The 22,077-nt window shown below is 41.5% G+C and overlaps 1 protein-coding gene across 1 annotated transcript in view; it reads left to right on the forward strand.

Annotated features, from left to right (window-relative positions):
- Window positions 1-22,077, forward strand: part of LOC103178122 (low-density lipoprotein receptor-related protein 2) — a 44,268-nt gene that overhangs the window by 11,848 nt on the left and 10,343 nt on the right. The window contains 23 exon segments of the mRNA XM_042346794.1: window positions 1,435-1,557; window positions 2,089-2,457; window positions 3,047-3,169; window positions 3,246-3,368; window positions 5,148-5,267; window positions 5,819-5,944; window positions 6,915-7,086; window positions 7,612-7,836; window positions 8,288-8,406; window positions 8,495-8,628; window positions 9,079-9,220; window positions 11,461-11,607; window positions 12,009-12,131; window positions 13,259-13,381; window positions 14,458-14,829; window positions 18,302-18,628; window positions 18,726-18,845; window positions 18,923-19,048; window positions 19,417-19,588; window positions 19,875-20,087; window positions 20,443-20,561; window positions 20,638-20,777; window positions 21,809-21,950. Of these exon segments, the coding sequence (XP_042202728.1) occupies window positions 1,435-1,557; window positions 2,089-2,457; window positions 3,047-3,169; window positions 3,246-3,368; window positions 5,148-5,267; window positions 5,819-5,944; window positions 6,915-7,086; window positions 7,612-7,836; window positions 8,288-8,406; window positions 8,495-8,628; window positions 9,079-9,220; window positions 11,461-11,607; window positions 12,009-12,131; window positions 13,259-13,381; window positions 14,458-14,829; window positions 18,302-18,628; window positions 18,726-18,845; window positions 18,923-19,048; window positions 19,417-19,588; window positions 19,875-20,087; window positions 20,443-20,561; window positions 20,638-20,777; window positions 21,809-21,950 (3,900 nt within the window).

The raw sequence follows: 22,077 nt of genomic DNA on the forward strand, positions 1-22,077 counted from the left end.
ATATTTAAACATCTTGTCCTCTTCCTCTCTGGGTTTGAAAGCTATAAATAGCTTTCCAGACCTGGAGCTGTCCTGGTTAAGATTAACTTCCTGTGACTTATTTGAATGAAATGTTTTAAGTACTGCCATGGAAACAGTGACGAGAACTGGGTATTGAGATTGAAGCTCTACTGGCATCATGCTTAAGTTGATGTTGTCTTTCGGCTGCCTTCTGTGCAGGTAGTACTTCAAAATCACTCTGTATTCTAAATCCTCCTCTAGCTGATCTAAAATGCATTGGGGTTGCCTCTACCTGCATTGGAGTACAACCTTCCCTCATTTGACTCTTAAAATGCTTGTGAACCAGTCTTCCCATTTGCCTTGCCTGGCTTAATTATCCTGTTCATTTTCTCTTGTCTGTAGTTTTCTTGTTATTCCATGCTGTAGGCAACACTTGGCTTGTTGCCTTCCTGAACAGTTGTCTATTCTATGAATGGCCACATTGACAGCCTTAGTTATGGACATGAATTTTGAAAATATTTGCAATTGAAACCAGTCTTCAATCTACCCATTACTAGAGTCTCCCTGTGCAGATCTGTTCCTATGCATTTCGCCTATGTAAGCTGACAGCTTGGTAATAAAATCCAGAAGACAACTTAACATTCAAGTGTAAACTGAATTGAGCTGGAAACATTTAGATGCTTAACATCTAAAATAAGGCATTAAATCCAGGTTCTTGATTCTTTCTCAGCAAGTCATGAAAAAACACACATTCTCAATGGCCGTGAGTAGTAGATTTGAGTTGGCCCTATTTGGATGGATGAGCTTTACTGGGTCATGATATGCAGCACAATAGAAAATATAGGACAGACACCCTGAGGTGAGTTAGTTGTGTCCAAATCAGAAGTGGCAATTAATGATGCTGAGAACTGTCAGCCTATTGCTCCATCTGGTCTACAATTGACTTCTCATAATGGAGTAGCTGGAAACCAAGGATGATTGATGAAGTGACATGGCTACTGCTCTCTTCCTCCATACAGTTCTTGCAATGTTTACTTCCGTGCAATCCGTAAAAGAATGGCAAATAACAGTGCTTTGCTGGCAACAAATGTTCAAAACTTTTGATTTGCAGAAGGTTGAGATAGCTTTAAGAAACCTTTTTTCAAGCCAATGAGTAGACTTCTCTCATATTAGACAACCACAGGTACACTTCCTTGTCCCATTGAATTATGCTAACTAGAGGAAAGACAATAGATGTAGATTTTTGTCATAATTGCCATCTCCAAAATATGGGGTGAATTACATGTTTGACTCTTCACTTTCCCCCCCTCCCCATCCGCTCCAAATGTCCCATAGCTTTTTTTGGGGGGTGGGGTGGCATACAGCTCATGCATTTTATTTTAACTTCCATAGTTACTCAGTCAGAAGAAATGTTTTAATATTGTGATGTTTCAGATACCAGTAGATGCCATGTCAATGAATTCAGCTGTGGTGCTGGATCTCTTCGTTGTATTCCTGTCTCCTGGAAATGTAATGGAGGAAAGGACTGTGATGACAGCAGTGACGAGGATAATTGTGGTAGGTTCTTTATAAACATTTAGCTAAAGAGAGAGCAACTTCATCTAAAACACAGCTGTCAGAAAAGCTTTCAAGTTGCCAATAAAGATGAAAATAAGCAAGTGACCACTTGAATTCAGTGATGTGATTGTAAACTCTTACTGGATCAGCATCAACAATGGACCAATTTTTAAATCCTTGCCCAGTCTTAAACAACATTAATTATTTTTTGAGGGGGGGAATAAACCTCTGGATCCAGCCTATTGAATGGAACATGTGGGACATTAAGTAAATAAAAAGTAATTCAACTATTCTTTGGAATGAGATCGACAAACTCATCAAAGACAACTTGGGTCTATTTGAATAGGACCTACCTATTCAGATTAAGCTTCACCATTCTGCTTTGCATCAAAGGAAATCTTATATTTGATATATATTTCCCATTGTTCAAAAGTATCCAAAGAATTTGGAGAAGAGCACACGCAAACTAGAATTTACTTAGTGATGAAGAAAACCTCATGGCTAATGGTCTCATTTAATTTTATCTTTCAGCCCAGCCTTCTTGCAATCCATTAGAATTCACATGCTCCAGTGGGCGTTGTGTTTCCAAGACCTTTGTTTGCAATGGGGAGGATGACTGTGATGATGGAAGTGACGAACAAGGGTGTCGTACACCTACCTGTGGGCCACATGAGTTTCAGTGTAATAATTTGGAGTGTATCCCACTGACCTGGGTGTGTGATACCAAAAATGACTGTTCAGATGACTCTGATGAATCTGCAAGCTTCTGTATGCGCACCCTTTCTCCTGTAACCTGTTCTCCTAGTGACTTCCAGTGTAGTTCAGGTGAATGCGTTCACCACCTCTGGCACTGTGACGGAGACCTTGACTGTAAAGATGGAAGTGATGAAGTGAGCTGCCGTAAGTAGCTTTATTTTCTGTCCGGAATCACCTTTTTTGTATTTGTAAAGTACAGGCTGCCATTAAATATTTCCCTATACACTCAGTTTAAACGAGTTGTATTGAGTTAGTGCAGCGACTATAATCCAATAGACTTTTCTGATTTTTAAATCATGTGCTGAAGATGTTCCATCCTTGTAAATTCTTAGTATAAGCCAATTTCAAGAGTGCATTTGCCTTCTCTAAATGTAGCACTCTTGATACTTCAAAATAAGACATTTCGACCTTTCAATTCTTGCAATGTGAAACTATTTCTGTTCTTTAAATGAAATTTGCATCTCGCTTCCACAAAACTGAGTCACCTATTTCAAGTTGATGTTCCATAATGCAGACTTTTACTGAAGCAATATGTCAAAGAGGCTGCTGGTGTGACAGTAGTTCTGCCTGGGGAAACCAAGCACACTCACCACTGCCTGGCTGAATGTACTTGCTCAGATCAGGCTGGTACTCTAGTGCTTTGCTGGGGGAGTGTCGAATTGTCTGAAGTACCATCCTTTGGAATGAGATGTTAAATCTCTCATCTGCCTGAACTTTTATCCTGATTTTTCAGCAACTCAAACATGTAGACCAGATTACTTTAGATGTGATGACGGCAACTGTATTCATGGAAGAAGGAAATGTGATGAGTTTAAGGACTGCAATGATGGCAGTGACGAGGTCAACTGCAAGAATGGTGAGCACCCAATTAAATGAAGCAACGTTAGGCTTTCATTTCCAAGCCAAAAGTTTGATCTTTGTTTTTTCTGCAGTTTCAGAGTGCAAGGGACCAAATGACTTCAAGTGTCAAAGTGGAGAATGTATAGACATCGCCAAAGTATGTAACCGTATTCAGGACTGTAGGGACTGGAGTGATGAGCCCTTTAATGGATGTAGTAAGTGCTTAAGGCTTGTAGTTATTGCTATTTTCTGTTCAATCATAAAGCAAAGTCTCAAGTATGTTGTATATCATTGAAGTTGATCTTTGATCTGGCAATTTTCTAAGCATCTAAACATCTTCTCATCACTCAGCAGTTTAATTCTGTGCCTGGTGTGGTACTAAATGGAGGGAAATAATTGCTTTGCTAGAGGACTTGCTCGGTGGCAACTCTTTCAGCCACTGTGCCCCGAAATTCTGGAACACTCTTGGTCTATCCCTTCATCTTGACCCTTTCCCATCTTCAGGTCATGCTAGAAGACCTTCCTCTTTGACCGGGCCTACGGTCACCTCTGGCTCGGCGTCGTGCTCTGCCACTGTTGAGCGCACTAGGATGCTACCCTGCATGAAGGGCATTTTATGTTGACTCTTATAAACAGATTTTTTTCACATCCACTACTCGTTTCATTCATCCACAAGATTCCGTTTGAGCCTCAAACAAGGAGACGTAAATGTAAGATGGACAAATTTTGGAGGAACTTCCTATAGAGGGTAGGAGAGAATATGGAACTTGCTGCTGGAAGCTGCGGTTGAAATAGAAAGAATTCTTTAAGAGGAAATTTGATGCTACATAAGGAAATGGAGGGATTGGGTAGAGGCTCAGAGTATAAGTATTAACATGGGCTGGTTGAGCCAAAATGGCCTATTTCTGTGCTGTATGTGCAATGTTAGTGCATTGCTACGTTTCCCTTCATTTGTCATCCATATTTATATGGTACATTTCACATCAGGAGAATGTCTCAAAGCACTTTACACAGCTGATTGGGCAGCCAAGAGGGGTGGGGAAATGACTGAAGGGCAGCCCCAGTGAGATTTATCTACATAATGAATATAATGATTAAACGCTCTGAGATGCTACCTTGCTATAATTTCAGAACTAGTTTTCATCCCTTATAGACTTGATTGCTTGTGTCTTTTCAATAAGTGTTTGGAATGTTTATGGCATGCTTCAAAACCAGATAGATTTGGGGTTTGTGGAGAAGGAAGGGGAGTGAAACCTGACTCGTAACCTGTCAGTATTTGTTCTCTAGCCTACTACTGCTGTCTTCAACTGACTGGAGCTTATTAAACTTCAAATACTTTTTTCCCCATTCTGCAAGAAGTTTGCAAACTTTAAATTGTTGGCTGTAGTTGGCTCAAATTGATTTTTTTGGCAAAATGTCTCTTGTGCATTTGGAATCTGTCCATCTCTTCAGTTGGTTCACGTCAGGAAAGCACCAATGTGCTCTTTGGTTTAGTTTCATAAACCCATGTTCTTAAAGCGCACATGTTTGTGTGTGTTCCTTCTTTAGAGAAAGACTGCACTACAAAGCTACTGCAGCAATAATAATTAATTTTCTGCTGTTTAAAACCTGGGATTTAATCAGTTGACTTGGCTATCAAAAATCCTTGTGTGTGATTATCGAGTCTGGTGGTCAAATGACCAGAAGACTTCATTGTTTCATCAAAAAGGTCAATAAGTTTTCTTCCATAAGCAATATGTCAAAATTATTTATATTAAAACAAAAGTAAGTTCCAAGCAGCATATGTCAGAAGTAGCATCTAGTTTGTCAAATTGGCATCAAATGCTGATCTTGGCTTCAGAAACTATCGTTGCAACCAACTAATTTTTGCAAGGGTTAAGGTTGCCAAAAGCTGTGTTGCCATAGCATATGTTAATTAATGTGGCATCTGTTCTTTTCTGCTCCCAAAAGCCATTTGAAACTATTGTACTGAAATGTGAGGTTTCTCTCTGTAGAGTTGAATGAGTGCCTGGTGAACAATGGTGGCTGCTCTGACATCTGCAAGAATCTGGTCCTTGGTTACGAATGTGATTGCCCATCTGGTTTGGAGTTGGTTGATGGAAAGAACTGTGGTGGTAAGTTGGCTGATTCATAACCAGATTCAAGAGATTTGACCTCATTTTATGTAACTATTCCATTGCCACCAGGCTCCATGACCCCACCCCTTGCCCGACTCCACTGGCTCCCCATGCCCCAGAGGATTGAGTTCAAGATCCTCGTCCTCACCTTTAAGGCCATCCATGGCCTTGCCCCCTCCTACCTCTCTGATCTGCTGACTCCCTACCAACCTGCCCGCTCCCTCTGTTCATCGGGCTCCGGTCTGCTCCATGTCTACCGCCCTACCATTGGTGGCCGGGCTTTCAGCCTTTCTGCCCCCACACTCTGGAACTCCATCCCATGGTCCCTTTGCCTCACTTCCTCCCTTGCCTCCTTCGAGGCCGGTCTCAAGACCCTTCTCTTCGACCGTGCCTTTGGTCTCCCTCCCAACTCTCTGCCTTCTCTCACCCCTACACCACCCCTCCCCCATGCTCGGGCCCTGACATCTGACTGTTCAGCGCTTTGGGACGTCCTCCCGATGTGAAAGGCGCTCTATAAATGTAATGTTATTGTTGCTAATTTTTTGCAGATATTGATGAGTGCCAAAACCCTGGAACCTGCAGTCAACTTTGCATCAATTTAAAAGGAAGTTATAAATGTGAATGTCGTGCAGGATACCGCATGGATCCAGCTTCCGGATTTTGCAAGGCAGTAGGTGGGTATGTTTTCAACAAGCAGTGACTTTCAGCTAAACACTATTGCCAATTGCTAGGGGTACAAATCTATGGGTGCTGGGGAAAGCCCACTTGTGCTTGATAGATTATTAGAACTATTGCCATTCCTTATCTAAGTCTCCAATTCTGTGCAGCTTTCTCCTGTCTTGGATCTGATGCAATTCCAGTCAATCTTTCCAGTGTTTGTCTATTATGATAATTGCCGCTTCTTCTCTCCTATTAGCCAAGTATTGGTCCCATTTTAATATTGGTTTATCATAGAATTATACAGCACAGGAGGAGGACAATTTGATGTGTGAAAAAAATTCTCCACCTCCTATTTTTTTAAGAACTATTTTAAATCGGTGTCCTCGGGTTACCGACCCACCCGCCAGTGGAAATAGTTTCCTCTTGTTCACCCTATTGAATCCCCTCATAATTTTGAATTCTTATTAATTCTCCTCTTAACCTTCTCTGCTCCAAGGAGAATAATCCTGGCTTCTCTAGCCTCTCCTGATAACTGAAGTCCCTCATTCCTGGTACCATCCTTGGCACTGCCTCCAATACTTGACATCCTTCCTAAAGTGTGGTGCCCAGAACTGAACACAATACTCTAGCTGAAGCCTAACTAATGTTTTATAATTGTGTTTTACAGCACGATTCCTTAAACATGTTCCAAAGCATGGATACAACCTACCTAAATGTGGACTGAGTGTTCTAAATTATTGATCCAATTGAATTTAAATTATACTTCAGGAATAATAGACAATTCAATGTGTTGCACATTTCTGTACAGTACATACTTGAAAGTGTTGTGAATGCAAACATGTTGAATATCAATGAAGGATCTTGATTAAAATAAAGTACTAATATGATTTTAATTGTGCTCTTCACAAATCACTGCTAAGAGTATTCCAGAATTCACCATAGGAATTGATAACCTTTGCACTAAATCTTTGACCTTTCTGATAGGAAAGGAACCCTACCTGATCTTCACTAATCGCCATGACATTAGGAAACTGGGACTCCACCACAAAGAGTACACCCAGATAGCTGTGCAGCTGCGAAATGCAGTGGCGTTAGATGCTGACATTGCTGCACAGAGGATTTTCTGGCCTGACTTGGGAGAGCAGGCGATTTTCAGGTAGGTAAATATTTGAATACAGCAATTGTATTCCTGAAACTACTTTGCAATACTGAAATGCCCGTCCACAATACTTAAACTCCTATCATAGCTTTTTTTTTTAGCTGTGGTAGTTAATGCACAACACGTGGCCATGTGGTGGATTATTTGAACATGTCACCAGGCTTAACTTTAAATGATTAAGTATGATTCTTCATCCAAGCCTGAACATAGCTGAATTTGTTACATCTAATTGAGCTGCTGGGTTATATTCAGGCCAAAGAACTGTGAACTTGCATCTGTGCACCATGAGACATTATTGCTATGGGCTTAATATTGGTACATTTGACAATGATCCAAGAGATTAGTTCAAAAGAATTCCACGATAACCCCATCACTTTTCTTTCTACATGTATGACAATTTTGTCTTTCCAAAATATTTTTCGGGAGTTTCATTAAAGTTGAGCAAAGTTAAATTGCTCTTATGAGCAATTTCCAATGTAGTGTACAGAATTAGATCTTCATGCTATGTCCTTTCTTTTGCAGCATGTCCATGGATAAGTGGGAAGGCACAGCTGGTATACCCAGACTGGTCAAGGGTGCCCAAATGCCTGTGGGAATTGCTGTGGACTGGATCTACAAACACATCTACTGGACTGATCGTGGGACTAAAACCATATCTGTGGCTACCTTTGATGGAACCAAATCTAAGATTCTTTTTGACACTGACTTGAGGGAACTAGCTTCTGTAGCAGTTGATCCGCTAACAGGGTATTGAACTTTACTAACGTTGGGTGTTCCTTGGTGTAAATACAACATGAGGTTTGTTTAAAAAAAAGTCCTGCCTAAATACATATCTTATTGTGGTATTATTTACTATAAAGTATTGTAAGTAAATATCTCGGGTTTCAAAATTCTAATATTAAAGTATTAGGCTGGGTCAGCAAAAAAAAAGCTAAGGGGGAAGAAATTACTAGGATGGGTAAAAGCGGCCTAGATGTGTTTGGAATTCTGGGGCCGAAGGAGTTGATAGCATTGCTTTACTTCCCTCAACCAGGTCACGTTTTTACATTACAGAAGGTGGCAAGTCACCAAAAGTTGCTAATAAGACTGATTGGGATGTTTTGCTTAACTGCATTGCCGTACCAAACTTTAATCCCAAAGTACTTTCTAAATATGTACATCAAAACCTTTACTTGCAAAATTATCTATTATGTTGCAGATTCATTTACTGGTCTGACCTGGGAGAACAAGCTGCCATTGAAAAAGCAGGAATGAATGGTGGTCATCGCCAACTCCTGGTTAACACCAACATTCAATGGCCAAATGGCATTGCCCTTGGTAAGTTACGTTAAACCAGTAGAGGGAGCACTTTTCCAATGTTTCACATAAATAAAGCCTGGTTTATCCACTGCTATTTTCTCCACAGATTTTGTGAAAAGCCGCCTCTATTGGGTTGACTCCAAACTGCATATGGTATCGAGTGTGGACCTAAATGGTCAAAATAGAATTGACCTCTTCTCCCAGTTCCTCGTTCATCCTTATGCTGTAGCGTTCTATGAGGTGAGATGTGTTTGGCTGGAAAAAGGTGGAATCAAAGTAGGATGTGAACCGTTGCCCTTTGATGTATGATGAGAGCTGAATTTTTGGGGCTCACTTTTCAGACATAAAATATAACATTTTAGCTTCTAAGAAATCACAGATCTTCACTAACTTTACCATTGACTTAAGAAAAAGCATCCTCTCTGCTCAAATTTTAAGATTAAACTTTATTAAGTACTAACGATTAGACTAACTTCAACAGATATCCTGTCCTATGTGTGTTTAATATTATTAACTAAGTTTTCTGACAAGCCAGATAGACACAATATTATGTTCCTATTCAGAACAGATGGCCTCTGAATAGTATTCAGTCCAACTGAACATTCAATTCCAGTGATCAACAAATGATCATAATTTCAGCAGTGGTTAAATGATACTTGCCTTGGAACAAACTGTAATTTTTTGCTGTAGGATCGTATCTTCTGGACTGATGGGGAGAATAACACCATCTATGAAGCCAACAAATTCACAGGAGCGGATGTGGTGGTTTTAGCTTCTAGCCTTAAAGAACCTCGGGGCATCATTGTCTATCATGAGCTGATGCAACCATCTGGTAGGAATTCAAATCTGGGGTGTAATATTTGATTTTTTTTTTAAATGTAGGAAGATTATGCCTATCTTTCCTTAGGTTAAGTCATTTATACTCTAGTGCAATTCTGCCCCCCTCCCCCCACAGTCTGGTGCACTAGTTTAAACTGGTGGCTTGCACCAGAATGGCTTCAATGTCGTGAATCGGCTCGGCAAGATTCCACACGTCGTGATTTAATATTGCTGAATGCTGCCTTGACTTGATAGATGCTACCAGTTGTTTTTTTCATCCTTGCCTATTTCATTGAATATCTATTGATGTTTATTACCAAGCAGATTTTTTTAACTCCTGCTCCATTTGACGGATAGGTCTTCAGATGTATTTTTTTTAAAAAATTGATGCAGAATATTTAATATTGGAAGATCCCTTCAAAGTATTGGTCATTGTTAGGCCTGCTAGCTTTTGCAAAACAAGAAATTGTTAGGAATTGGAAGTGCAGGAAAATGAATGAATTCTGATTTTCTCTCCAAGGTTATCTCTGAAGCAGTTCTCGGGTTCATCCATGCATTTTGCACTGATTTGCCATAAAATGCAATGCAATAATGGGAGAGGCATCTGAGCACTAAATCTGCCATTTATTTATTAAATTTGTTAACCTGTGTAGTTTTATTTTCTATATAGTGGATCTACTGCAGAATGCAACTTGTGAAATTCTAAGCCAGAATCAGCTTAATGAACCACAAAATTTGCTAATATTTATAACACTGATTGTGACCTTCAGTTTGAATATCTTTAAAAGAGGTAGCTTATGCGATAGTGGAGGCCTTATGTCTGTTCTTCCAAAATTCCTTGGATTCTGGAACAGTCCCCATGGATTGGAAGATCGCAAATGTCACACCACTATTTAAAAAGGTGGAAAAGAAAAGATGGGGAACTCTAGGCCAGTTAGTCTCACATCAGTGATAGGAAAAATTTTAGAATCATTGATTAAGGATGTGATAGTGCGGTATTTAGGGGAGCACAATATAATTAGGCCAAGTCAACATGGCTTTACAAAAGGGAAGTCATGTTTGACAAATCTCATAGAGTTTTTTGAGGACATTTCAAGTAAACTAGATAAGGGTGGATCAGTGGATGTGGTCGATTTGGACTTCCAGAAGGCATTCGATAAGGTGCCGCATAAAAGGTTAGTCCAAAAAATAAGGGCCCATGGAATTGGGGGGAGCATATTAACGTGGATTGGGGAATGGTTAACGGGTAGGAAACAAAGAGTAGGGATAAACGGGTCCTTTTCGGATTGGTGGGATGTGACTAGTGGAGTGCCACAAGGATCAGTCCTTGGGCCTCAGCTATTTACCATCTACATCAACGATCTAGATCAGGACATCAAAGTTAATATCTAAATTCGCGGATGACACAAAACTAGGAAGAAGTGCCAACACAGAGGACGACATTAAAAAAATGCAGCAAGACATAGATAGGTTAGGTGATTGGGCAGGTAGGTGGCAGATGAAGTATAATTTAGGGAAGTGCGAAGTCATCCACCTGGGTAGCAAAAACAGTAGAGCGGGTTATTTTTTAGAAGGGGAGAGATTGGAATGTGTTAGCGTCCAGAGGGACTTGGGTGTCCTTGTACACCAATCACAGAAAGTTAGTCTGCAGGTGCAGCAGCAATTAGGAAGGCGAACGGTATGTTAGCATTCATTATGAAAGGATTAGAGTATAAGAGTAGGGAAGTCTTGCTGCAACTGTATAGGGCCCTGGTGAGACCACACCTGGAATACTGTGTCCAGTTTTGGTCTCCTCATTTAAGGAAGGACGTACTTGCCTTGGAGGGGGTGCAGCGTAGATTTACTAGGTTAGTGCCAGGGATGAAGGGGATGAGTTACGAGGATAGGCTGACCAATTTGGGCCTATATTCTCTAGAATATAGAAGAATTAGAGGGATCTTATAGAAACCTATAAGATCATCAAAGGGCATGATAGAGTAGATAGTGGGAGATTGTTTCCCCTGGTTGGAGAAACTAAAACCAGGGGTCACAAACTTAAAATCAGAGGCCAGCCCTTTCGCACTGAGTTGAGGAAGAACTTCTTCACTCAAAGGGTGGTAAATGTATGGTACTCACTACCCCAAAGGGCTGTTGACGCTCAGTCCTTGAACATATTCCTAAAGTTATTCTTTAGATTTATCTTCCTTCTTATACGCACTCTAGCTGGTAACCTTCAATTCAGTGGCAGTTATTGTAACAAACTCTTATTTACAGGCAGAAACTGGTGCAATGAGAGCTTGCAGAATGGAGGCTGTGAATTCCTGTGTCTCCCTGCTCCTCAGATCAACAGTCATTCCCCAAAATACACTTGTGTCTGTCCATCAGGAAAGAACCCAGATAAAGGGGAACCATGTAGAACTGGTAAATAGTTTCAGGTTTTTTTTCTCCATCTCGCCCGCACCCTCCACTCTCCTTCCGAATGTCCTACATGGTTCATTGATTGAATATATCAGATCTACTTACACTTCACTGTTGCCAAAACTGGTCATGGGTGTTATTGTATTTGAAAAGTGGATGAGCTAGTATCATCTGGGGGTAAATGATATTCAGAGAATTAACATTTACAAGCATGTGTATAGCTGGTGTCAAATTACAACTAAAGATTGAATGAGAAACTATTGTCTAGGTTTAATTCCTGATTTCCGCTAACTTTCTAATTGATGCCATGTTTCATAAACAAACTGGTGAATAGGCATTATCAATTTGCAGTTCCTAGTTGCAAAGTTTTACTAGTTCTGTACCGTATGACTTTTCTCCACCAGCCAAGGTTACTTGCAGAGAGTCTGACTTCAGGTGCCACAATGGAAGATGTGTAATTGGGAAATGGCGGTGTGATGGGAATCCTGACTGCGAGGATGGATCTGATGAATATCCAGAACTCTGTCGTAAGTATCCCTATAGGAACGCGTTTTTTTTGTGACTCATTTGTTCTCTGTAAATGCTCAAACATTCAAAGAGCCTACACTGCATTGGATGACACAAGCTCTCCTAAATGTCTGAACAATCTAGAATCCATAACTTGCCCCTGGTAAGTCTTTTCAGTGACTGCAACAGCAATTGCTGTCTTCGACACATGTAACGACTATTCCTTGCTGAACATCTTGTAAAAGCAGTAGTTATGAGTGGAAAATGTTCGTCTCGCCCCCAGTCGATTTATTCGTTCCATTTGTTCAAAGAGCTGGGAATGAATGGTACTTTCAACTCAAGGTTACCAGAGATGTTATGCATTGTCCCTTGAAGAAGGCAAGTATGCTTTGTTTGAACAGCTTTGGATACACTTTTCAGAATAGTGTAATGAAACTAGTGAAAAACAGAATTACTGGCATCTGTGCTAAAATTCTTTGAATGTATTTTTCCCCCCTCAGGGCTATGCCTTAGAAAGGTATATTCAATACTTGAACATAAATGCCAATATTAAGTATTCATTGGTATGTAACAGTTTCTGTATTCTAATCTACCTAATCTATCTCGTGGAGTCCTGTAGCTCAGTGGTTAGAGCACTCGCTTTGCAAGTGAGAGACCTGAGTTCAATTCCAGGCAGAGGGCGAAACCTTGGGCAAGTTTCCTTACTCCACACAGAGCCTAATAATAATCCCTCCAAAACTAAAAACAATAATTAAATTGGTCATTTTCAATCTACGACTGTTTGTGGGACATTGCTGTGCGCAATTGGCTGCCGCGTTCGCCCACAAATATACAGTCAATTCACTTTACAGTGTGTTCTGTGAAGCGCTTTGGGACGTCCTCCCGACGTGAAAAGCGCTATATCAAATGCAAGGATTATTATTATTATTATTATTATTAAAAGGCAGGGCAGGAAATCACTGAGCGAGCGATAACAAAATAGCTTAATCCTGACTTTTAGGAAAGGTTTACAAATATTATAAACCTTGCTGGTATATTAATTGTCTAATTATGTACCCTTCCAGTGTTGACTTGAACTGTGTAGCTACGCCCCTGTGCTGTGACAAGTGCTCTTTGCAGTTAACCGGAGTGCAATCTGCTTTTTCAGAGACTAGTTCATGCAATATCAATGAAATTGCCTGTGGCCCTGGATCTCTTCATTGTATTCCTGTCTCCTGGAAATGTGATGGAGAAAAGGACTGTGATGATGGCAGTGACGAGGAGAACTGCGGTAAGCAGATGAGACTTCTTTTGATTTTTTAAATGTTTCAAGACCTTTACTGTTCTTAAATGCTTGTGTTCAGAATAGTCAATTGAGTTTATTTAAGTTGCCATGATGTAGTTCTAAGTGGATCAGCACTAGATTTTGGCATCCTGAGGTTGTGCCTTGTGAAAGCACTTTAGGGTATCAAACTTTCGCCTTGCTCAGTACCTTTGTGGTCTAATTATATGGTCATGGTTTGGCTCACACATAGTCCAGGCTGACACTCCAGTGCAATCCTGGAGGAGTGCTGTGTTATCAGACATGCTATCCTTTAGATGAGATGTTAAAGTCCCTTCTACCTGATGGTAAAGATCATGTGACTCTTTGAAAAAGAGTTTCTGTGTCCTGGCTAATATAATGTATAATAATAATCCTTGCATTTAATATAGTGCCTTATCATACCATCTAGATGTCTCAAAGCGCTTCACAGGGCATATTGTAAAGTGAATTGACTGTATATTTTATGGCCAAAATGCAGCAGCCAATTGCGCACAGCAGTGTCCCAAATGGTCGTGGATTAAAGGACCATATTTTTTTTTAAGGGATTATTATGCCCTGGAAAAGCGATCCGCCAATAGGCTAACAACTAGTTAGTTAAACTGGTGGCTCCCCTAATTAAATTGGTCGCTCACTTCATAATTGTTTCTGGGATAGTGTGGCATGAAATTAGTTGTTGCCTGCATCACTTACAAGATAGTCAATAACATCAAAGTAAATTCTGTGAAGCTCAGATTTCCTCCTGACATGAAACGCTGTCAAATGATATAAGAGCTATATCTTGAATCATGTTAGAATATCTCTGATCAAGGAGATCCCATTGGCAGTCAGGAATTAAGCTAACCTATCTAGTCCACTTGACGTCAATGGTATCTCTGCAGTCTAGCTATGCAAAATTCATCAACTTCACGTCAAGCTGGAGTTTTTTCAAATTGTTCAAAAGTTTGCAAAGATAATTTTGCTGCCTTAAATTAGGGCTATTTGAATGGTTGGTAGTGGTTCTGACTGAAATTGAATTGGGTGATTTTTTTTGTTTCATTTTTCAGCCCCACTTACTTGCAGTCCATTGGAGTTCACATGCTCCAGTGGTCGATGTGTTTCAAAGACCTTTGTCTGCAATGGGGAGGACGACTGTGGTGATGGAAGTGATGAATACAACTGCGTTCTTCTGGCCTGTGGCCCTCACCAATTTCAGTGCAGCAGTTCTGACTGTATCCCACTGAACTGGGTGTGTGATGACAATGCTGACTGTACAGACAAGTCTGACGAGTCTCCAGCCTTCTGTGGGCACACACTTCCCCCTCTTGTCACCTGTTCTCTGAATGAGGTTCAGTGTGGTTCAGGGGAATGTCTCCACCGGCAATGGTATTGTGATGGCGACGCTGACTGCAAAGATGGAAGTGATGAAGTTGATTGTCGTAAGTGGCTCTCTCTTATAGTGCAGGATTTGCTGAGTGATCGTGCTTTACCAGAAGTAGTGTTTCACGCGTTGGCTCAAGGTCAACATGTAGATTGTTGTTGTAGGTTGATGCTTCCTGCGTACTATATGCAGGAAGTGCCACAAATGTTGCTTCCTGCATGTAGCATGCATAGCAAGTGTGTAAAGTGATGACCTGGAAGACGGTCTTTTTTGTGCTTTGTATCAATATGGGGTCTTGGTATTAGGAGATTGGCCTGTACTTAGCGTGAGGGAATACTTTGATTCAAAACATTTCTTCCATTTCCCATAATTCTTGCCTTTTGAAATAGCGAGAAAATCTCAAAGTTCTTTACAAAGAATCTGAGCTGGAACGAATTGGAGCAGGGATGGGAGGTGGCCATAGGTGCAGTCTGAGAGAGGTTTTTGAAACGGGTGGAGGGAGAGGTGGAAGGTTGTTGGAAGAATTCCAAAGGTGTGGGCAAAGTGTCTGAAAGCTTCACCATTGGTGGGACATTGTGGAAAGGATATGAAATAGCCATCAATCAATTCTGGGCCATATGTTCACCAGGCTGGTTCTAGCACAGAGCTTAGATTTGACTACAAAGGTACCACGGTGTATTAGTATGATTCAGCCAGCTATGGTAGTCAACAGAGGCGAGATTTAAGCCTTGTGCTCTCTGATGCACTGGCAGAGGTGACTGCTGAGAGGGTAGAAGTGATTGGTGTACCAGGGACATTGGCAGAGATACAAAGCAGTTCAGGATTTGATGGTTGAGGCAGGGTATTGAGTAAGTTGACTAGCACAATAAAAGCAGTGTGCTCCTGATGAGCAAGGTAGGATTTACAATAAATCGGTTTTCATGTCCTCCCCCGATATGAAAGGCGTTTTACAAATGTAATTTTGTTGTTGTTGTATTTTAGTGTAAGCTATATTTATAACTTTTTTCCAATTTTGGAAGCTTAAAAACTAATTCAAGGTCAAGGAATGGATGTGGGGGAGGAAGGATAACTGGGGATTGAACCTGACGCCTAAGTTGCACCCAAGTTCAGAGAGTTTTAAGGACAGGTCGGGTAGGTTGAGGAGATCGGAACCATGGGACAGAAGACGTTGACGGGAGTCAAAGCGTATGTCTTCTGTCTTGTTAATGTTTAACTGCAGAAAATTCGCATTCATCCAGCTCTTGATGTCTGACAGACAAGCTGACAAACATCAGGGGACTGGGGGTCACAGCTGGAGGTGGAAAAGAGGAGTTGAGTGTCATCCGCATACATGTGGAAATTAATCCAGTATCTGCGGATGACATCACCGAGAGGGAGCATATAGATGAGGAAGAGAAGGGGCCCAAGGATGGATCCTTGGGGTACCCCGCAGGTTACCAGGTAGAAGCAAGAAGAAAAGCCATTTGCAGAAATGTGGTGCTGGCAGTTTGTAAGGTAGGACTCAAACAAAGCAAGTGCGGTCCCACTGAGGTGGATGTTGGAGGACAGGCGATGGGGAAGGATGGCATGATTGACTGTGTCGAACGCAGCGGAGAGGTCCAGTGACTTTCACGAGCGCTGTCTCTGTATTGTGGGCAGGGCGGAAACCAGACTGGAGGGGTTCGAGTAGGGTGCAGAGGGAGAGGTGTGCAAGAAGTTGGTTGCAACAATGCATTCCAGAGCTTTGGCAAGGAAGGACAGGTTTGAGATAGGGGAGTAGTGGCTGAGGTTGGAGGAATCGAGGGTAGGTTTTTTAAGGAGGGGGTTGATGACTGCAGTTTTGAGGGGAAGTGGGACTGATCCAGAGGAGAGAGACTGATTAATAGTGTCTGCCAGCAGTGGGCAGAGGAGGGGGAGCTGAGTGATCAGCTGCAGGCTGGGGAAAGGGTTGAGGCAGCAGGTGGTGAGAGAGATGGAATGGAGGTGGTGATAGGTGACACAAGGCAGAAGGAAGGAGCTGCCAGGCGGATGTTGTCAATTTTAGAGGTAAGGAAGTACATGACCTCTTCGCACTTGCCATTAGATGTGATTATTGAGGGGGCCATGGAGGAGGTGGTGGGAAGTGGAGAATAGGATTTGGGAGTTATTGTTGTCCTCCAGTATAATGGTTGAGTCTTGCGCCGTTTTTGCTTGCGGTAGTTGTGAAGATGTTCAAGCCACAGCTGGTGATGACCCATGAGGCTTGTTTTCTGCCACCCGCATTCGAGCAGCCGGGTCTTGGATTTTAGGGAGCGGAGATGGCTGTTGTACTGGGGGAACGGGTGGCTTTGGAGACGGTCCTGGATTTCAGGGGGACAAGGGAGGTGGAGGATGGGTGATCATGGAGCAGCTTGACGGCTGCTTCAGGGTCGCTGTAGGTGGATAGGAGGTCTGAGGATGAGGGCCTTTGTGAGAGTCTGTGGGAGGAGGGAAGCCTTTTCCATGGGTGGAAAAGTATGGTTGACGGCTTGATGAAGGAAAGGGGGATGAGAGAGGAGATGAGGAAGTGGTCTGAGATGGCTTTGTCCGTGATGCACAGGTCAGAAATGTCGAGGCCATGTGTGATGACGAGGTCGAGGAGGTGGCCACAGTTGTGGGTCGACGAGCTGATGTGGAGGGTAAGGTTTAGGGAGGAGAGGAAGGCAGTGAAGCCTGAGGATGTTGTACAAGGGGAGTTTAGGTGGAGGTTGAAGTCACCCTAATATGAGCAGGCATTCTGAACAGAGGAACAGGGAGGAGAGGAGAGCGGAAATATCAGCAAGAAAGGAGCCAGAGGTTTTGGGGGGCGATAAACCAGAAGAATTTTGAGTGAGAAAGGAGGGATGGTAGAGGATGAGATGCTCAAATGAAGAGAAGCAGCCAGAGGAATAAGGGGATAGACTGAGGGAAGCTTGGTAGATGAGGACCACCCCACTGCCACGTTGGTTAGGTGGGGGATGTGGTGAAAAATGTGGCCAGGAGGGGAAGCTTCAACTAGGTCACTGGGGGAGAGACAGGTTTCTGTAAGCCCAAGAATATCCATGTGCTCATCCAGGATGAGGTCATCGATAGTGAGGGCTTTATTGGAGAGGGAGCAGACATTTTGCAGGGAAATGCAGATTGGTTTGCTGGTGCAGGGTGATGGAGGAGGGAGTGGCATGGAAAGGATTTGGGGTCATGGGGGAGAAATGACTGGAGTTTGAGGAGCAGGGAGAGTTGGAGACAGTATGGATGAGGGAGGGGGAAGGGGTGTTTGTCTTTCAGAGACAATTGGCGCGGAGTGAGTAAGCGATGGGACAGTTGGGGTGGCTGCTCTGAGGCAACCAACGCTGGGAGCCATGATGGGCCTGGCGGAGGATGCCCAGGCAGGAGCAGAGGGAGGTAATGGTGGGATCCAGGAGAGAGAAAAGACGGGGAGGGCGGTGGGAGAAAAGGACAGAGTGGGAGTAGCGGATAGAGGGAAGTAGAAGGAGGAGTATTACTAAACTAAGTTTAAATACCTATTAATTCCAAATCCTTTCTCTGAATTTCAGCTCCAAAAACGTGTCGCCCAGATCACTTCCGATGTAGTGATGGCAGCTGTTTCCCTCAAAACAAAAAATGCAACGGATTTCAAGATTGTGTTGATGGCAGTGATGAAGTTGATTGTGAAAATGGCAAGTATATAAATCCACAAGTTAACCTTGACTTATGAACTGTTAATTTTGAAGCTCTTAACTAGCTTGTTCTTTCTGCAGCTGTAGAGTGTACAGGGCCAACACTATTTGAGTGTGGGAGTGGCGAATGTATAGACTTTAACCTAGTATGTAACCGTCGCCAGGATTGCAGGGACTGGAGTGATGAACCCCTCAAAACATGTAGTAAGTGGGGTTGGTCTTTCAAGCCCTTATTTGAAAATATTCAAGAACAGAGACGAGAGCAGCAATAATGGAACACAATTTTACTTTACTTCTGCAGATGTGAATGAATGTTTTGTGAGCAATGGTGGCTGCTCCCACGTCTGCAGAGACCTGGTCATTGGTTATGAATGCGGGTGCCCTATTGGTTTTGAGTTGGTTGATGAAAGAAACTGTGACGGTAAGAGGACTTGATCTTGATGAGGTTGGAATTAGCTTATTTTACAATGCTGAAGTTGTTTTTATTGATTGTTGCAGATATTGATGAATGTCTCAACCCTGGAACCTGTAGTCAAATTTGCATCAACTCAAAAGGAAGCTATAAATGTGAATGCCAAGCAGGATTTCGCATGGATTCAGCTAATGAGACATGCAAGGCAGTAGGTAAGTGCATTTTGGAAGCAACGCTTAACTGTACACTTATCAGTGAATATTGCATTACTATTAAGATTGACCCTGATTCTCCCTCCACCCTAGCTCGGGTGTCCACAGTTGGCTGTGTAAAGAGTTTTGAAACATCTTTCTGATGTGAAGGGTGCTAAATGTAAATTGTATTGGAATAAGGATGTCTGTCCCTTCTATTTAACAACTGCAAATGATATGTATAATACTTCTGTATTTTTTGCATTGTATGCAAACAGAATTTTATATTTGAGATTCATGATTAATCTTTGCCATTCACACCCTGAGACTGTATAAACATTGGAATGAACTTGTAGTTTACATTCAGTATGTAAATTGTTCCTTTAAAGGAAAAGAGCCCACCTTGATCTTCACTAATCATCATGACATCAGGAAACTAGGTCTGCATCACAAAGAGTACACTCAGGTCGCTGTACACATGAGAAATGTTGTGGCGCTGGATGCTGATGTTGCAGCCCAAATGATCTTCTGGGCTGACCTAGGAGAGTGTGCAATTTTCAGGTATGAATCTGTTCAAGCTCAACATTACACTTAATGTGGAATTGGTCCTAATGTCTTCGGTAAGACCTTGTAACTACACAAACGATAAGTCCTTCCTTGATTCCCGATGATTGCTTCATCCATTTAATGGAGAAATAATTATTTGAAGNAAAAAACCTTGAATTTGAAGTCCCAGGCCCATTACCCATGTATAACAAGTTTGGCTTGAATGAAGTTGTGCTTTTGATTCACTTACACTGAATATACCTACACATCTGAGTTACAACCATTGTCTTCTGTTGTACAGATTGTCCATGGCTAAATGGGAAGGAGTTTCCAAAATAATTGATGCCCAAATGCCTGTGGGAATTGCTGTGGACTGGATCTACAAGCACATCTACTGGACTGATCGTAGCGCTAAAACAATATCTGTGGCTACCTTTGATGGAACCAAGATGACGATTCTTTTTGACACTGACCTAACGGAACCAGCTTCTGTAGCAGTTGATCCTCTATCGGGGTATTTTACCTTTGTGTAACTTAGTAAGAGAGGGCTGCTCTTGTAGCGTGCTGCATTCTGCTCTGCAATTCAAAAACTACAATGTCTGGTGCTTAGTTCCAAGGCTGGAGGCAAGAGGATTCTTCCATCCTCCTAACTGATTCTTCGGAGCTGATGCTGTATTACAATGGATTCTAATTTTTTTTAAATATAGGAGAATTAGAATCTGGTAGTCATCTAAAGGCTCATTTTTTTCTAATTCATTGTATTAAATGTAATACATCAAGCTGCTTTGTAATGTTGGGGAATGTTAATGCATTCTCTTCACCTAAATTCTTCCAATTCAAGACTTCTTTTGTGCTTCTTGGCTTTAAAGGTTCATTTACTGGTCAGACTGCGGTGAACCAGCAAAGATTGAAAAATCGGGCATGAACGGTGTTGATCGTCAGCTTCTAGTTGCCAAAGAGATTCAGTGTCCAACTGGCATTGCATTAGGTAAGTAGGATAAAATACCACCTTCTAGCCTTCTAGGTTACTAAATCCTGGCTGGTAAATTCTACTTTGTCCACAGATCTTGTGAAAAGCCGCCTCTATTGGGTAGATTCAAAGCTGCATACTTTGTCAAGTGTGGACCTCAATGGACATGTTAGAAGAACCGTGATCCAGTCTAAAGATTCCCTTATTCATCCATATGCTGTTTCTGTGTTTGAGGTAAGATCAATCTTGTTTCTTCTGTACAATACTTTCTGTATTTTTAAATGCAACAGTTTAATAGAATCTAATGTTAATGTGAAATGGAAACTCACTGGCAAGGGAAACTGATTGATACACTGTAACTTGCATTTAACTTTTAGGGTTTTTTAAACCTTTTTCTGGCTGAAATAAAGTTTGTAATCTGACTGGTCCTTATTGGGCCACAGGAAATTAGTGCTGGATGTCAGCCAAATTTAGAACTTTGCCTGTTGCATTTAGTTCTGTTTAGTTGAACCATAGCCGAATTCAATAGTGTGGATACAATATTTGCTTGCAGTACAGAAAAGGGACATTTCACCTTTACCGTCTCAAATGCCATGTAGACCTTAGAGATTGAAATAGGATGTGTTCAAGTGATGTGATGTATTGAGGGGCCAACGTGTATCTCCTGCAACTGGGAACAGGTTTGATAGACTTGCTGTTGCAGTGAGCTTTGTTCTGCCTTTGCACAAGGAGAGGAAATTCATAAAAAATACCCATGTTACCCATGCACAAGTTTACAGCAGCCTAGACTGGTTTAAGGCCTTGAACAGTCTGGAGCTGTACATATTGTAGGCGATTTAGAGAGCGCATCAGTGCTCAAAGGTTTCAGATGTAGTTGTTTAGATGCTTAACTCTCAATTCTCATTGGCAGTTTTCATACTACAGCATCCAGTGAAATCCATCTCAATCCATTCTTGTTTGCCAACTGCTGTGTCAAATATAATGTGTAATCTGGACATTAATGGTTCAACTCTTATGTTTTCTATCAAAATATTTCTGTAACCCAACTATTTAGGACTAATTATTGTATAGACTGAAAAGAATTGACCAAAAAGCTTAACAAAAACAACGCAGTATAATTTTTTAGCTTAGTTTTGTGTACAAGATGGTCTCTTTTTGGTAACATTTTAAATATCTTCCGTTAATTACTGTAATCTAATTTTAATTTTATTTAAAAATTAATAGTAAGTATTTAAAGTCATGTCTTGAATCTGCATTTGTTCCAGGATCAAGTCTTTTGGACAGATGGGGAGAATGGAACCATATATGGAGCCAACAAATATACAGGAGAAGATCTGGTGGCTTTAGCCTCTAACCTTAAGGAACCTCAGGATCTTATTGTTTATCATGAGCTAATACAACCAATTGGTAGGATCATTTTCTTTTGTTCCAAAAAGAAAAGACAATTTGTTATAATAAATAATAATGCTTGCATTTCATATAGCTCCTTATTACGTTGTTGAGATGTCTCAAAGTGTTTCACAGAATATATTGT

Source organism: Callorhinchus milii, unplaced genomic scaffold, assembly GCF_018977255.1.
Source record: "Callorhinchus milii isolate IMCB2004 unplaced genomic scaffold, IMCB_Cmil_1.0 Scaffold1, whole genome shotgun sequence".
Lineage (NCBI taxonomy): Eukaryota > Metazoa > Chordata > Chondrichthyes > Chimaeriformes > Callorhinchidae > Callorhinchus > Callorhinchus milii.